This window comes from Oryctolagus cuniculus, chromosome 7 (assembly GCF_964237555.1).
Source record: "Oryctolagus cuniculus chromosome 7, mOryCun1.1, whole genome shotgun sequence".
In the NCBI taxonomy this organism is placed as follows: domain Eukaryota; kingdom Metazoa; phylum Chordata; class Mammalia; order Lagomorpha; family Leporidae; genus Oryctolagus; species Oryctolagus cuniculus.
Genome location: NC_091438.1, coordinates 3,088,139 through 3,106,350, shown reverse-complemented (window position 1 = coordinate 3,106,350; position 18,212 = coordinate 3,088,139). Strand labels below are relative to the sequence as shown.

Genomic DNA, 18,212 nt, shown 5'->3' with positions numbered 1-18,212 from the left:
TTGCAAGATTCTTATTCACATACATATATTAAGAAATGAGGGCAGGGGCTGGCTCTGTGGCACAGTGGGTAAAGCCACCACCTGCAATGCCAGCATCCCATATGGGCACTGGTTTGAGCCCAGATGCTCCACTTCTGATCCAGCTCCCTGCTAACGTTCCTGGGAAAGCAGGAGAAGATGGCCCAAGTCCTTGGGCCCCTGCACCCACGTGGGAGACCCAGAAGAAGCTCCTGGCTCCTGCCTGCTGGCTTCGGCGTTGCCCAACCCTGGCTGTCTCTCACTGTCTCTCCATCTCTCTCTCTCTCTCTCTCTCTCTCTCTCTGTAACTCTGCCTTTCAAAAAAAAGTGTTTTGGCCGGCACGGCGGCTCACTAGGCTAATCCTCCGCCTGCAGCACCGGCACACGGGGTTCTAGTCCCGTTCGGGGCACCGGATTCTGTCCTGGTTGCTCCTCTTCCAGTCCAGCTCTCTGCTGTGGCCCAGGAGTGCAGTGGAGGATGGCCCAAGTACTTGGGCCCTGCACCCCATGGGAGACCAGGAGAAGTACCTGGCTCCTGGCTTCAGATCAGCGCGGTGCACTGGCCGCAGTGGCCATTGGAGGGTGAACCAACGGCAAAGGAAGACCTTTCTCTCTGTCTCTCTCTCTCTCACTGTCCACTCTGTCAAAAATAAATAAATAAATAAATAAAAATAAAGTGTTCTAAAAAAGAGGGGAAAAATGAGCTTATGTATTCTTATTTTGATTGTCAAGCAAAGTCAGTTATTCAATAAATGTTTACTAAGCACCTACTCTGTGTCACATACTCGACTATAAAGGCACAACCATGTATAGGTTAACTACAAGCATCAACCGCCAGCCATTGAATCATGTAGCAATCCCAGGTGAAGCCAGGGCTGTCAAGCAGAGGTACTGGTACACGAGGGAAGCCTACAGGTTTGCTGTACTATGTAAGTTTGAGGGAAGTGGGGAGGTGCAGAAGGTTCTTCTAAGCCAGGCATGCTAAAGCTGAATTAGAAATCAGCCCATTGACGAGAGGGAGAAAGAACACTCACGGTGGAGAAAAGCAGCACAGGTGATGGCTGTGGTGGAACAGAGACTGGCATGCTGGGAAAACCGGAAATAGTGTCATTACGGCTTGACTGAGTGTGCAAGTGAGAGGGAGGCAGGGGAGTGTTGAGAATGAGAGGTAAGCCGGGGAGACCATGAACACTGTGGACTATCTTAGAGACGGTGCGCTTTATCCTGAGAGCCACGGGAGGCTACTGCGGGACTGCAAGTGTGGGGCATCTTCCTGCGGCTCTTCCTCACCCACTGCTGGTTTCAGTGGCTCCTTCTTGCTTGTCCGCATCCAGTCACACTCAGCAGAGAGCTCCATTACCGCCTCCCAGTCTTCGTCCAGATCTCACCCTCTGAGTGGGGCCTATCTTTCTGTTTGCTGGACTTTGGTTTTGATTTTAAAGATTTTTTTCATTGGAAGGCAGAGTGACAAAGGCAGGAAAGGAGAGAGAGAGAGGCAGAGAGAGACAGAGAGGAGAGACCTTCCATCCGCTGGTTCACTCCCGAAGGCTGGGACTTGCAGTGCTGCTCTGATGTGGGACGCAGCATCTCAAACAGTGGCTTAACCCACTGCACCACAAGACCAGCCCCAGCGGAGGGCTGTATGGAATACTCTATTTAGTAGTGCCACCCACCCCTAACCCCCTTATTCCGCTGAGTTTTTCTTTCTTCCCTGTATTTAACTTCTAATAAACTATATTGACATATTTCATATGCCTTTTTAAAACTGTCTTCTATATGCTCCATGGAGGCAAGTATCTCTGCTAACTCAGTTCACTGATATACTCAACACACAGAATGCACTGGTCCCTGAATAGGTACTTGGTAAATGTTGTTGAATGATGAATAATACAATCTGTTTTTAAAAGATTATGCTGTTGGCACTATGCGAATGGCCTAGAAAATGGTCAAAAGTACATGGAAGGAAGATATCAGTCACTTCTCTCTGATCTACTGGTAACATTCAAATCCAAGTCACCATTTTCTTTCATCTATCACACCGGAGACACTGGCCATGTCTTTGTAAGCAATGAAAGCTCTCCAGGCCTTTACAGGATTTTCTTCTGCATAGGAAGCTCATTCCCCAGATACTGTCAGAACTGGCTCCTTCTTCTCTTTCTTTCTTCCTTCCTTTTTTAAAATTTATTTGACAGGTAGAATTTAGGTAGAGTTATAGACAGTGAGAGACAGACAGAGAGAAAGGTCTTTCTTCCATTGGTTCACTCCCCAAATGGCCGCTAATGGCTGACGCTGCGCTGATCCGAAGCCAGGAGCCAGGTGCTTCCTCCTGGTCTCCCATGGGGTGCAGGGCCCAAGCACTTGGGCCATCCTCCACTGCACTCCCAGGCCACAGCAGAGAGCTGGACTGGAAGAGGAGCAACCGGGACCAGAACGTGTGCCCATATGGGATGCCAGTGCTGCAGGCAGAGGATTTAACTAAGTGAGCCACAGCGCTGACCCATCCTTCTTTTCTTTCAGTTTTCAGCTCCAGTGATCATCCCACAGAGCACTTTTATTTACCATTCAATCCACAAAAGGGAATCCCCTTCTCCACTCTGCATTAAATCATTCTCTTTCAAAAACTACAGAAATTTCTAAAACCATATTCTTGTGTTTGTTAATTACTATCTTCTTTCATTAGCATGGAAGCTTCAAGGGAGCAGGGCCTCTCCTGACCACGGCTTCCTCTCCAGTGCCTACAATGGTGTCTGGCACTGGGCAGGTGTTCAAAGTTTGTTACGGAAAGAGGTCACCGCAATAGTCCAGATCAGAGTCAGCAGCCTAACCTACCCAAGTGGGACTGGGAGAAAAAGGGGAGCAGTCAAAAAGTCTCCAGCAGAGTAGAGCATGGACTCTGGTTGCTGAGGAGGCAAGGGGAATTAAGAGGAGAGGAGAGGAGAGTTGAGGATGGCTCCTAAACTTCTGGTCTGAGCAGTGCCTCAGGAAGCAGTCTAGCACATTTGGGAGAGCGTTCATTCAGTGCTCACTTTTGGATTTGATGTGCCTGTGACGCATCCAAGCAGACAAGCCAGTGTCTTATCCAAAGTGCTTGGGACGAGAAGTGTTTCAGCTTTCGGGTTTTTGTAATGCTACACAACATTTTAATGCTGCCTGTCATACAAGGTCAGGCGGGAAACTTTCCACTTGTGGTGTCATGCCAAAGATTTCTGGATTTTGCAGCATTTCTGACTCAACCTGTACTTGGGTCTGGGCTAAATATAAAGGTGTGAGTGTTAGCATTTATTGGTGAAAATATTGGAATGAAGAGGATCAGGAAGGGAGAAGCTTCAATGGAGTACCTAGAAGTTGGAGTTTTGTGGAACTCCAAGATAATGGCTAGGAAAAAAGGGGTGGGCAAAGGAAAATAAGGAATGGCAGAAAGGGAGATAAAAGAAGACAAAAGCCAAGGGGCCAGCATTGTGGAACAGAGGGTTAAGCCATCACATGTGACCCCAGCATCCCATGCGGGTGTCTGTTCATGTCCTGGCTGCTCTACTCCTGATCTCGCTCCCTGCTAATGAGCCTGGGAAAGCATCGGAAGATGGCCAAGTGTTTGGGCCCCAGTCACCCACATGGAATTCCTGAATGAAGTCATTGGCTCTGGACTTTGGCCTGGCCCAACCCTGGCTACTGAAGCCATCTGGGGAGTGAACCAATGGATGGAACATTTCTCTGTCTCTCCCTCTCTCTAGTTCTGTATTTCAAGTAAATAAATGAATCTTAAAAAGAATCCAAGAGAAGTTGCTTCAAAAACAGAAAAAAGGAAATGTTACATCATTCATGGAAAGATGTCCATAAGATTTTATCAGAGATTTATCACAAACATTTCAATGGGTTGGTAAGTAAAAAGCTATACTAGAGAGAAATGAAAAGCCAAAACCACCAAAGACACACTTCAGAACTTGTAGATGATATCAACCACCACCCTCCCCCAAGCTAAGAAAAGGCTCATTTCTCCAAAATAAAGACAGGATCCACTGGCTTTGCTTAAAAACAAACAAACAAACAAACAAACAAAAAAACAACCTGGCTGTTTCTAAACACAAGAATTCTGCAGTGTTTAAAACCATCTGACGAGGCTCTGGGCGTTGCAGCACAGTAGGATTTATTGCTGCTAAGGATGCCCCACAGCCCACACTGGAGCACCACTCTGAGTCCTGACTACTTGGCATCTGACCCAGCTCCTGCTCATGTGCCTGGGAGACAGCAGACGATGGCCAAGTACTTGGGTTTCTGCCACTGCATGGGAAGTGAACCAGCGGATGGGAGATATCTCTCTCTCTGCCTCTCTCCATCACTCTGCATTTCAAATAAACCAATCATTAAAAAAAAAAGTCTGAAGAGTTTTATTTTAACAATGAAACAAACTACTATAATATTAATTTTAAATGCAATGTATTTATTTATTTACTGGCAGAGCAAGAGAAGAGAGAGACAGAGAAAGAGAGAAATCTTCCATGCAACGGTTCACTCCCCCAAAGGGCTGCGACTGCCAGGGCTAACCCAGGCAGAATCGTAACCCAGGATCCAGGAACTCCATTCTCGTTTCCCACATGGGTGCAGGGGCCCAAGGAGTTGGGCCATCTTCTGCTGCCTTCCCAGGCGCATTAGCAGGAAGGCTGACTGGAAGCAGAGCCGCCGGACTCACACAGCACTCCTGATGGGATGCTGGTGCTGTCAACAGCGGGTCATCATGCTATGCCACATTGTCGGCCCCAATAATTCCTTTTATAACTGCTTAGCAATACAATTTTCTTCAATGTTCACAGGAGTGCCTATTAGAGACCCTGCTGTTTTCAAGATTAGGGAGGAAATGCACTTTGATATCGCTGGTAAAGGGCTTATTTTGTAACAGATATAAAAAACTGAAATGTGATTACATTTCAACCCAGCAATTCCCTTTCTGGAAATTTACTTAAGGATGCAAAGATGAAAGTCTAAGGATGTTTGTTACGGCTTAGTTTAATAGGAAAATCTGGAAACCAACATTACATAAAAATTAATTTAAATTGGTTAAGTAAATGATGGTACATGCAGCAGGATCACAGAGTCACTAAGAAGGATATGGGATTCTGTGAACAATAATAGTACCTGACGTACTGTAGCACCTACTGAGTTCCAGGCCCAGCCACATATTGGCTCATTAAGTCAACAATCCTACGACAGGGCCATCACTAATATCCCTGATTTTAAAAATGGAAAGACTATAATTTATTAAAATCATTAGCTAAATGGCTCAAAACAGGGCTTGTTGATTTTTTTCAAGTAATTTATATATTAAAATAGATTCTCAGGGTCACAGCAGATGCACGCTACTTACTACAACCCAGTTCTCATGGTACTGTGGTATTAATACAAAGAACAGATTTCACGTGGTTCCTGGATAGGGAAGGCATTCTGGGAAAGCTATAATTTTGTGTCTGAGAATTGGATATGATAGGAAAATATCAGAACGTTGTTGGACTTCCTTACATTTACATTGTGGTTTGGTACTGTTCTGTATCTGACTATGTAATACTCTCTTCACTTAGCCATTCTGAAAGTCGCATTCCAGCCCTACTGAGAGAGCATACATATCGAGATGTTTTTGATTTTTATTATGAAAGAAAAAAATAAAAGATCAGATGCATCATGTCATTAAATGATATAAACATAAACAAACATGTTACTTCATTTTAAACACTTTCTTAACTCCCAAAATAGCTTTTGGCATAAGAACTGTTCAGCTATAAACACAAAATGATTTAATGAATAAAATACATTTTATAAATATAATGAAAAGTAAATGCTAACTAGAATGAAAGATGAGGTGCCTCACCCACTTCTAAGCTTGCAGCGGGTCCATGCTATTCTAGGCACTTGTTTAGAATCAAGGAATGTTAATGGTTAAGAATCAAGACTGCAAATACACCAAGAGGCCCTGCTCAGCCATCTAGACATTATCTTTGGAGGTCTGAAGAATGCTAGGGGGCCTTGGAACACCCTCTGAGTTACCTTGCAAATAACAATAGCAACCATAATAATAACAACAATTTTCATTAGGCAGTAAAATTTTCTAGTCACTATCCTAAGTGCTTTTATGTATAGTCTTATTTAATTCATATAATAATTCCACAAATTAATTTTTATCCTCTTAAAACCCAAGCTCTGAGCACCTAAGAGTATCTTGCCAAAGGTCACAAAGCAGAGCTAAAATCAGAACCCAGTCTGTCTGAGTCTTGTGTCTGTAACTTTCAGCGCTAGGTTACGGTGGGGAATGGTAGGCCTGTGTCTTCTTATAAACAAGGCAATTATCCCCTCCAATAAGGCAATGTCTTTTTTGACTGAAAAGCAAACGCCAACTGGGTTATTTTCACCAACTCTGCAGAAAATGTCTCGCTGTTACCACACTGTTAAAGCTATAGTGATATGTTAATATACAATCCAACACAGTAATTATAATTGAATTCTAAAGTGTCTTACAAATTTCCAGCTATTGGTGAAAGAACTGCAAATTAAAAATAGAGCAGTTTCTTTTTAGTCAGTACATTACACTGCCTTTTCGATAATTCAATTATATGTTTAGGTACTTCTGGAGATGTTATTATGATGAGAAGTATTTGAAGAAAAATGCAGGCATCATTTTGACAGAAAACAGGTTTTAACTTTTTCTCATTTTATCCAACTTGTATGAATGAAAATATCTGTTATGATACTGAAAGAAGTGCTGTGACAGCAAGTTTAAATGGATTTTAAGAAAAACAAATTGCAAATACAGAACACAAGAGGAGAAAGGAGGGAGGGACCCCCGAGTTTCTCAGAGCAGTTGTCCTACTGTGTTCATGAACTAGAATCACAACGGGCTGTAAGGGATCCCTCCAGCCCCGAGAGCAGAGGTAAGACCGTCTGGTGACTTACGGCTAAAACAGACCTACCTTCAGGAGAGCCAGGGCTACATGAAAGATGATGTTCAAACCCTGAAACAGAGAAAGAGTGCAAAAATCAGCATCGCCACATGTCCTTATTTTATTAAGGATTTTCCCAAGGCTTCCATACATCTTTAAAATAGTTCCGAGTTGCTTTCATCTTCATGTACAATAATTAGGCCATGAGCCTGCTTTAAAAAAAGGTAATCTCCTTCTCTGAGAGGTTTTTATAAATTTTAGAAGTCTAGATTCTGATTATTAATTCACATGAAGTTATTGTTTTTACAATAAGAGATTTTATTCAATCCATTTCTGGATTATTTACATGCGTAAGTCTCGCGAGTTCGAACTCCTTGCTCAAGATGGTTGCATGATGCAGAAGGCTAATTAGGGACTGGAGATCAGAGGCTGAAACGCCAGCTCAGCAGCCCACGTCCTCTATCAGAGCACCTGCATCTGATACGTGGCTCTGGCTCCTGACTTCCTGTCCTGCTAGGGCAGACTCCGTGAGGCAGAGGACACCGTCTATGTAATTGAACTCCGGTCACCCCCATGGGAGACCTGGACTGAGGTCCTGTGCCCCCCGCCCCTCGTTGCAGACATCTGGGGAGTGAAGCAGAAGATGGGAGCATGCTCGCTCTGTGCCTGTCATAAATAAATATTTAAAAAATTACTGATTGAAATTCCTGATCTTAGTCCAGATATCTGGGTGATGCTATTTGATTGCCAGGGGGAGAAAAGAGGACACAAAACAAAACAAGACCAAATGGGTTCCTGATGACTGGGACAGACTATATAAAGGCCTTCCAAGTATCACGTTGGATTTACACCACAACTGTTTCACTGCTTGCTTTCAAGTATTAGTTACACAATGAGAGGTGGGCTCTAGGGGCTGGCAGACTTCTTTTTCCTTGTTTCCTGAAAATCAGAGCAATATTTCTTTAGGAAAAACAAACAGCTTCTTAGCATGCCATATTGGAGCTGAATTTTGGACTCCTCATTCAGCTCAGTGAGTCTGGAGAGACACAGGGAATCTTTTATGCTCAAGAAAATAGGAACAGAAATAAGCTAGCATGGAATTTGCGGTTTTCTTGCCATGTAAGTCATTATACTAAGAGCCTTAAAAAGTATGAGTTGACACCTTCTGCTTGTCTAGGTTCTGTTCAATGGGTCTTCATCTTGGTCACAATCATAATCTATTAGCTTTTTTAATATGGAACTATACCAAATGTATTATACAAAGAACTTTTTTAGATGTATTTATTTGAAAGTCAAACTTGTAGAAAGAGAGAGACAGAGAATCTTCCATTCAGTGATTCACTCCCCAGATTGTTGCAATGGCCAGAGCTGGGCCAGGCTGAAGCCAGGAGCTAGGAGCTACATCTGGGGCTACCACATGGTTGGTCAGGGGCCCAAACACTTGGGCCATCTTCCACTGCCTTTCCCAGGCCATTAGCAGGGAGCTGGTTCAAAAGTGGACCAGTCAGGGCATGAACTGTCATCTGTATGGGACGCCAGTGGTGTGGGTGGTGGCTTTACCCTCTATACCACAACACCAGTTCCACAAAGAGCTTCTCTCTCTTTTTTTTTTTTTTTTTTAGTTTTTATTTAATGAGTGCATTTTTTCACAGATACAACTTCGGGAATGTAGTGGTTCTTTCCCCCGTGCCTCCCCCTACTTCTCCCCCGCCAGCTGCCATTCACCTCCCTCTCCCTCTCCCATCTCCTTCTTCATTATGGTTCACTTTTAGTTTGATTTTATATACAGAAGACCAACTCCATGTTAAGCATAGATTTCAACAGTTTGCATCCACACACACACAACATACAGAGTACAGTTTGGGAACAAAATTTGCAGTCGATTCTCACAGTAGAACTCACTAGGGACGGAAGTCCTACCTGGGCAGTAAGTGCACAGTGACTACTGTTGTTCCTTTAACAATTAACACTCTTATTTATGACGTCAGTGGTCACCTGAGGCTCTTGCCATGGGCTGCCAAGCCTATGGAAGCCTTTTGTGACCACGGACTCCATCGGTATTTGGACACGGCCATAAGCAAAGTGGATGTTCTCTCCTCCCTTCAGAGAAAAGTATATCCTTCCACAAAGAACTTCCAATAGAAGATTTTTCTGCTTCCAAAATCAGAAATGGTAGAGTACATTTGTGCTATGATTTGCTAATATAATCTTTCATATTTAGCTACAAAAAATATGACATAATGGTGGAAAGAATTAATGATAAATCCCAAATCTTTTTATTTAACTGTTCGGTTCTGAGCAAACCAAGACAGGCAATGACTCATTTTTTAGGATTTATTTTTTATTTATTTGAAAGGCAGAGTTACAGAAAGAGGAGGAGAGAGAAAGAAAGGCTGGTTCACTCTTCAAAAGGCCGCAATGCCCGGGGCTAGGCCAGGCTGGAGCCTGGAGCCTGGAGCCTGGAGCCTGGAGCTTCCTCTGGGTCTCCCATGTGGGTTAGGGGTCCAAGCACTTGGGCCATCTTCTGTTTCTTTCCCAGGAACATTAGCAAGGAGCCGGATCAGAAGTAGAGCAGCTGAGACTTGAACTGGCATCCATATGGGATGCTGGTATTGCAGGTGAAGGCATAATCTACAAAGTCACAACACCAGCCCCACCCCTAATCTTTGGCTGGCTAAAATATAGACCCAGTGTTTTTGGTTTTGGGGTTTATTCGGTTAATTCTTTTAGAAACCAGAATTACGGGCAGGTGTTTGGTGTAGAGAGTAAGGTGCTGGTTAGGATGCCCACATCTCACATGGGAGTTCTGGCTTCAGCTCGAGGTTCCGGCTTCCTGCTAATGTGGACGCTGGGAAGCGGCAAGCAATGGCTCACGGCACTGGGTTCCTGCCACCCACGAAGGAGACCCAGATTGATTTCCTGGCTCCTTGCTTCAGCCTATAACCACGACTAAAGTGAACACATTTTCTTTACTCTATGTATTCTCTTTAACAAAAGTTAATTGCTCACTCTGTGGCTAATCAACAGGTACATGATGCTTGTGTAAGAATTCCAGAGAGCAACTTCTGGGAAACTGCTAGAGTTTTTGAGACTTCAGAAAAGGAAGGAATTTGCAACCACCAAGCCCAATGCCAAAGGGCCCAGCACCTGCTCAGGAATTTACAACCATCAGCTGTGAACACCAAGTCTTAGACCCAAGGGACAACAATCAGCTCCCCAAGCTCCCAAGCTGCCCCCCCCCCATCCCTTCTCTCCTCTAAAAAGTTCTCCTAATATGGGCAGTAGCTAGCAAGGACAGAGCTGAGGTCACCAGCCCTCCCTATGACCCTGTCTACTTCACACAACTGCCCTCATCTGGCACTTCAGAAAACTGCTATTTCCACAAAAGCACTGACCAGAATGCGTGCTAGCTGAAAATACCCAACAAGGCTACTGCCCATGCGCCCATGGTAACCCCTAGCCAATTATAACAACATTATAAAAAATTAACCTGGAGGACATTCTCATTCCCATCACGCACCTGATGTCATGATCTTCTTTTCAAAAAAATTTTATTTATTTATTTGAAAGACAGAGTTACATTGGGCTAGCACCATGGCTCACTTGGCTAATCCTCTGCCTGTGGCACCAGCATCACATAAGGGTGCCGGGTTCTAGTCCCGGTTGCTCCTCTTCCAGTCCAGCTCTCTGCTGTTGCCCGGGAGTGCAGTGGGCCCTGCACCCGCATGGGAGACCAGGAGGAAGCACCTGGCTCCTGGTTTCAGATCAGTGCAGCGCAGGCCGTGGCAGCCATTTGGGGAGTGAACCAACAGAAGGAAGACTTTTCTCTCTGTCTCTCTCTCTCTCACTGTCTAACTACGCCTAATAATAATAATAAATAGATAGACAGATAGTCCCTGGTTTATGATGGGTGAACATGATTTAAAAAAAAAAAAAGAAAGACAGAGTTACACAAAGAGCAGAGAGAGAGATCTTCCATCTGCTGGTTCACTCCCCAAATGGCTAGACCAGTCCAAAGCCAGTAACCAGGAGCTTCCTTTGGGTCTCCCACGTGGGTGCAGGGGCCCAAGTACTTGGGCCATCTCCCATTGCTTTCCCAGGCACATTAGCAGGGAGCTGGACTGGAAGTGGAGCAGCTGGTCTTGAACTGGCTCCCATATGGAATGCTGGTTCAGCAGGCCCCTGAGTGAGGAGCTGGGTTGGAAGTGGAGCAGCCAGGTACGGAACTGGTGCCGGTGTCACAGGGAGAGGCTTAGCCTGCTATGCCACAATGCTGACACACTTCTGAGACTTCCAAAAAGGTAAGGAAGTGGGCAGCAAACACTGACCCAAACATCACCCCTCCAGATATTTAAGCCATGCACCAAACACCATCTCCTATGAATATTTAATTCCTCTAGATTTTACAAAGGGATAACCTTGAACCTCACTGGGCACAGCTCACTCTCAAGCTTGCCTGCACTCCCTCACCAGTGTGTACTTTCACTTTACAAATAAGTCCAGTTCCTCTGCTATACCTTCTTTGAGTTTCATCCTTGTATCCCTTCCTGCAGAGACAAGAATCCGGACACAGTCACTTAAACAACACTTTCTGAGACAGAAGTGTCTGCCTGTCTTCCAAGACTGCTAGCATCTTGGATATAAACCTGATACTCCTCGCATCAACTCCTGTCTGGTAAATAATCCTGATCTGGGATAAGGCAAGCAATTAGCTAGTTTAGGGCCACCAGCTAGAAGCCACACCTCCCCCAACCTATGTAATCCTATCCGTCCACCTGTCAGGCCAATGACTCCTTCCCCAGATGTAGCTCCCCTCACCTGGGACCTGGGGGTGGCACCAGGTAACCACGCCCCTTTCCAACCTCCTAAGAGGCAGGCAATGGAGAGGGGTTCTCTCTTCCCAAGGACTCAGAGGAGCCAGGTACTGGAACGTTCTCTGTCTCTCTTCTCTTCTCTTCCAGGCCCGCTCTATTGGTGAACAATGCCCACGTGTGTGTGGGATTCCCTTTATATGCTGTGCTTGTGCCTGGATTAGGGATTTTGGACCTCATTCTGCCCACAACACTTCCGGTGAGGAGCAGCCAGGCCCTGGTTCTCTGGCGTTAAGCCAGGCGCAGGCCCAGCCATTGCGGATATTAAGGTAGCTGGGCAGATGCTAGCCTGTGCATGTAAGATGGGCTGAAGAAAATGAGAGGCTTTAATGAAAAATAAATGTATGTGCAATGGGGTGAGGAAACAAGTCTTCAAAGCGGGACCCAGCCTCTGGTCTGAGTCCCCTGGCCCAAGGTGGCCTAGGGAGTGACAGCTGGCTGGACAAGGTTCTCATCACTGGACTGAAGGGGTCATTTGGTTCTCCAACAGATAACAACCCTAAAGGCCAGTGTGGTCTGCAGGGGTTTGTTTAGGGGAATTCCACACCCAACATCCCCACCCACACTTTCCCAGAAGAGTGAGGAGGGGAGAAGAAGGGGGGGGCCCATACTCCTGTCCGGGAAATCCCTAGTCTGAGAACAGCCTGGGCTCTCAGTGTAAGGTTGGTCCCAATGGAAATTTAGTGTGCAAAATACTTTCTTCCCCCAAAAGTTATCTTTAGCAAGATCAAAAGTGCCAGCCCTACTTCCATAGGAATCTCCGATCTTATCATGAGAACCGCAGGGAGTGGTGACTCCACCCTCTGAACTCCCATTCACTGTGAAACACATTAGGTGCCCTACCCTTGTTACGGCTCTTTTGTCTTACACTGAGCAAGCCAGACAGGGTGAACAGGTTGCAAATCAGGTCACTTGATGGGCTTTTGTCCTTGCCTAGTAACTGAACACAACCTGATTGTCAAGTTTTTTTTTTCCTCTCTGTGCTTAGAAACCCCACTACCCCCAGCCCCTTTGGGTTCTGCCTCTCTTGGAGGCCTCCTCCACCCCACTCTGGCTGGTGGTCTCTGACTCTTATAAATCTCACTTTTAATCTTTGCTTTGTCCACCTGGAAATTCTTCTTCCATGTGAGACAAAGAACTGGGGTAATATTTTCTTCCATGTGAGACAAAGAACTGGGGTAATATTTTCTTCCATGTGAGACAAAGAACTGGGGTAATATTTTCTCCGCCACTGTTTCACCTGTAACATTAACCCTTCACTGAGACGCCAGCCTGGTCTGTCAATTTCTGCCTTTTCACTTACATGGGCATTTGGGGCAGGGGTGAACCAGAGATGGGGGCTCTCGTGCTCTCTCTCACTCTCTGACTTGCAAATAAAAATATGTAAAATAAACTTTTTTTTTTTAATAGAAGAAACCAAAAGGAAGTAAGAATAATCAGGCCAGGAGACAAAAGCAGATTGATATAGTTCATCACCACACTGATTAATGATCTTCAACTAGTTGTAACCACAATTTGCTAACTAGAAAAATCAAAGATTATATTTTAAAGACTTGTTTATTTATTTGAGAGGTAGAGTTACAGACAAAGAGATGGAGAGACATAAAGGGATTATTCTATACTTAAAACGTAGGTTAGAATTAAACCAAAATTTGCTTTCATAATATAAATCCCACTAGCTATGGCCCGCCTCCCAAAACTTGCAGGCCAAGACCAAACAGACCTGATACTCTGCCCCTCCCTCATTCTGTCCACCTCCACAACACCATTGCTAGTTGACAATGGATTCTCACAGCCTGAACACTTAGCCCCTGCCCACAGGACTGAATCCCATGTGTCTTCAATCACTGCTCAAAATGTAGGTCCCTCGTCTCCCATTCTCAAATCTTCATAATGCTTTGGGGCTTTCTTCCAAGCCAGTTTCCCACGCTTCTCCCCAAGACTGTTCACATTATTCCTTGAACTCCACCCCATGTACAACCTACATTGCTGTTTGCTCGGAATCCCTTGTCAAACATTCCCCCAACCTCCTTGCTTCCATAGGAAGAATGACATCCCATTAATTCTCGTAAATATTATTTCAGAATATGAATGTGACTGGTTTTGGGTTACATCTGTACAGATGTATCAGCAGGCTAGGATAACACTCTCAGCTTCCTGGTGTCTAGCTGAATGACACTTTCACCAAATAGTGCTAGATCAATGTAGTAAGTGCTTATTTGATAACTGAATGCTTGAACTATACTATACTAGCTGTCCCAAATATCGGGGCGTTCATTATCTTCTCTCTAGTCCCGACTAGATCAACTGACAGAATCATCATCAAGTTACAGTAAGAACTCTTTCCTTAATTATCTCAAGGTCAAGCTATTAGACAACTGAGTTATGAAAAACACAAGAACTCACATTTTTAAAAGTACTGATTTCTAAATAGCAAGAATAGCTCCCACAAACATTGTGAAAAACATTGCTGTTCATATTTTTATTTTATATTTTTATTTTCTACTTCTAAATGATTTGGTGATATGATTTTTACAAGTTTATAGATAGAAGTAGTAACTTACAAGTATGTGCCAATGGATTTAATAACAATTGTCAGAATTAAAATATTAAATCTGACAGAAATGGAAGATTATATATATATATACATATACATATATATGACTCATTTATTTGACAGGCAGAGGGATGAGGGGGTCAGAGGGAAAGAGACTTTCCATCTACTGCTTCACTCCCCAAATGGCCACAATGGCTGGGACTGGGCCAGGCTGAAGCCAGGACCCCAGAACTCCATCTGGGTCTCCTACACAGGTGGCAGGGGCCAAAGCACGTGGATCATCTGCTGCTGCTTTCCCCAGCGCACTGGCAGGGAGCTTGATGGGAAATGTGGCAGCCAGGACTTCGTCAAACCCAACACCAGTGACTTAATGCTGGTCCCAAAAGATAAATATTTTCTAAAAACTACAAAATGCCACTTGGGGGAGCCAATAGTTTTTCGATAATTATCAACAAGCTACTAATGGCATTAATGATATTGTCATTATCAATGATATTCTAGTTGAATTAATTTATATTTATATTAGTTAAAATATTGTGCTTAATAAGAGAGAACATGGGGCCTGCCCTGTTGTATAGGGTGTAAAGCCGCTGCCTACAGTGCCGACATCCCATATGGGTGCCAGTTTGAATCCTGGCTGCTCCACTTCCGATCCAGCTCTCTGCCATGGCCTGGGAAAACAGTAGAAGATGGCCCTAGTCCTTGGGCCCCTGCACCCACGTGGGAGACCCGGAAGAAGCTCCTGGCTCCTGGCTTCAGATTGGCGCAGCTCCGGCCATTGAGGCCAATTGGGGAGTGAACCACCAGATGGAAGACCTCTCTCTCTGCCTCTGCCTCTATCTCTCTGTAACTCTTTCAAGTAAATAAATAAATCATTAAAAATAAAAAGAAGAGAGAATAACATATGTCTTAAATAAAAAGCAGATAATTTGGGCTGGTGCTGTGGTTTAGGAGATTAAGCTGCCACCCACAGGGCCAGCATCCCACAGAGGTGCCACTTCCTGTCCTGACTGCGTCACTTCCCATCCAGCTCCCTGCCATGGCCTCGGAAAGCAGCGGAAGATGGCCCAAGTCCTTGGGCTCCTGTCATCCATATGAGAGACCCAAAAGAAACTCCTGCCTCCAGGCTTCTACTGGCCCAGCCCCGGCCATTGAAGCCATTTGGGAAGTGAACCAGTGGATGGAAGATCTCTTTCTCTTTCTCTTTCTCTCTCTCCTTCTCTCTGTGTATCTCTGCCTTTCAAATAAATAATTCTTAAAAAAAAAATCAGATTTTTTTTTTACACTTGAGAACTAAAGAAGGTAACTTTCAACTACTAGAAAAATGTATATTTCTGAATTCTTTAAATGAATTCCAAGTAGTAATGCATTATTGTGTCTGCTTATATGGAGTTCAAGATATAAAATTCAAGAAAAGGAAAGACTTCACAAACTTCAAACTAAAGTAGAATAGAGTGGACAGGCTATGGAAGCTATGGGACACTTTCAGACCTCTTAGTTTTTGGAAATCAGGAGAAATCTTTTTCTATCAGGTTCTTTCTTTCACTACAAAATGTATCCTAATTAATTAACAGGATAATAAAGAAGCAACTTTAGTTTGCTATATATTAGTCTACTTTGAAAGGCAATACAGCAACAGAGAGAGAAAGACAAAGGTCTCCTTTCCATTGGTTCACTCCTCAAACGCCTGCAATGGCAACCAGCCAGCTCGCTGTGGATAGGAAGGGTCACCACTCTCCCCCAGTGACAACAGAGATCCGCTCTGTGCACGTGCAGAAGTGATTCCCCAACTGTGTGGGATCCAGTCACCGTTTGGCAGCATCTCTGCTGTAAAGGACACCTACGAGTACCTGCCCCAAATTGAATAATGGCTGCCAGTGCAGATGGAGGTGGTCCTGGGTGGGTCAACAGCCGAGCACCCACGACCTTGCATAGAGCAAAGGCTGACAGCACAGCACTGCCTGCAACACAGGCACGGAACACTTTGGCTCTGATGAGCAGGCAATCGTGGGTTCAGGGGAGATGACAGACTGCATGAGAAATTGTCAGAAGCGACGGTGACAGCGCTGAGAACAAAGGCTGAACGGGTGGTGTCAGAAAGTGCCAAATGTGCATCAGAAGCTGGGTCCTCGGGGACCGAAAGAAAAGGGAACTGAACAGTACACGGACAGGGAAATCCTGCCAGCTAGCGCGAGAAGCTGTCAAAGCCACAGGCGCCGAGGTGAACGGAGCCTGCCCAGGAACAAGCTAGAGGAAGTGGGGTGCTGCTGACGCTGACCCGTCCAGGATGGACAGACCACCCGGCACGAGTGCAGAAGCCAACGGGCCAGCACGGAAACAGCATCTTAAAGCAACTGAGCGTTTGAGACGCACGTGCTCAATGCCAGCAGTGATGCGAGGTTCAGCACTACCTGTCTTTATATTTTACGTGTTATACACATGTATTCCACTTCGTCTTTTCAGCAGCTTCATGGCTACCGTTTTAGGGATGAGGAAATGGAGGCTGAGACATGACATTATCAGTAAATGGTAAAGCCAAGACAAGAACTAGGCCTGCCAGGTTAAAAAAGGCCATGCTTTCTAACTAATTCCCTTTGAACTGTTTGATGGGTTAAAGACGGACACGATTTTTGAGACCTCTCCCATTGAGAGGTGGGGTCTATGTCCTCTCCTCTGTATCTGGGCAGATGATGCTACAGCTTTGACCTTAGGATACTGTGGAAGTGACACCGGGCCTCTTTCTGTGTGTCTCAGCCGTAAGAGACTGACAGCCCCCATCTCTTGCAGCATTCACTCTTCCGAGGGAGGCGACACACAAGAACAATTACACTTAGACCCAGATACTCTGAGAGGCCAGGCAGCAACAAGAGGGCCTCGAAGACCAGATACCATCAGTAAGGAAGAAGGACCAACAAGCCCCAGGGTGCTGGATCTGTGAGAGAAGTCAGCCTGGAAGCGAGTCTGGTGGTCCACTGACGCCGTACGGATCGACAATGAACTAAGTACAGTTGGATCCTTCCAAATTCCTGACTTGTGAGACTGTGAACAAAATAAATGGCTATTTTAAAGACAATTTGTATTCATTTTGAAATGACTTCAGGCTTAGGAAAACTTGCAAAAACAGTGCAAGAATTCTTGCATATCCTTCACTCCGTTTCACCAACTGCTGACATCCGATATAATCACAGTATGATGCTCCAAACCCAGGCATCAGCATGAAAACTGTGTCCAAGCCTCACGGATGTTCCTGTCGGACCCGGGACTGCACGAAGTTTGGCTGTCTCCTCTGTCTCCTTCCACCTGCGACGGTTTTCAGTCTTTATCTTCCAGGGCCCTTGACCTTTGGAAAGAGCTGGCCAGTCATTTTACAGAATGTCCCTCAACGTGATTTGTCTTGTGCTAACTTGGGCTGAAATTCAGATTATACACTTCCGGCAGAACCACTACAGAAGTGATGCTGTGCCCTCTACATACATCCTATCAGCAGGCTGTACTACACCCGTATATCTCACTAAAACAAACAAACAAAAATGCCTTAATGCTACCTAGTTTTGGTGTAGCTCTTTATGCATAACAAGTTGTCAGGTAACAAGGAGAGAATTGCTTTGGCTTCTCTCTGGTAAATTTCTTACTTCTCTGATCTGTAAATTATTTTTTTTTTCCAAAGAAGGAAGGTGAAAGTGGGTATTACTGGGTAAATTCAAAGGAGCAAACGCCAGCTGCTTTTAGAGAAAGATTCTAAAGCACGAATATGGTAACATTTGAGCCCCAAAGCCTTTTGCTTCACTTTGCTTCTCATATTTTAAGCTCTTGCTAAAAGTTCTATCTTTTAGGATGGCTGCA

The 18,212-nt window shown here is 44.8% G+C and overlaps 1 protein-coding gene across 12 annotated transcripts in view; it reads right to left on the bottom strand.

Moving 5' to 3' along the window:
* RABGAP1L (RAB GTPase activating protein 1 like) overlaps nucleotides 1–18,212 on the bottom strand; it is a 788,918-nt gene that overhangs the window by 199,179 nt on the left and 571,527 nt on the right. For all 12 annotated transcript variants that reach the window (XM_070077150.1, XM_070077152.1, XM_070077147.1 and 9 more), the window contains one exon: nucleotides 6,972–7,013. In XM_070077150.1, coding sequence (XP_069933251.1) covers nucleotides 6,972–7,013 — 42 coding nt within the window. The remainder of the gene's footprint in view (nucleotides 1–6,971; nucleotides 7,014–18,212) is intronic.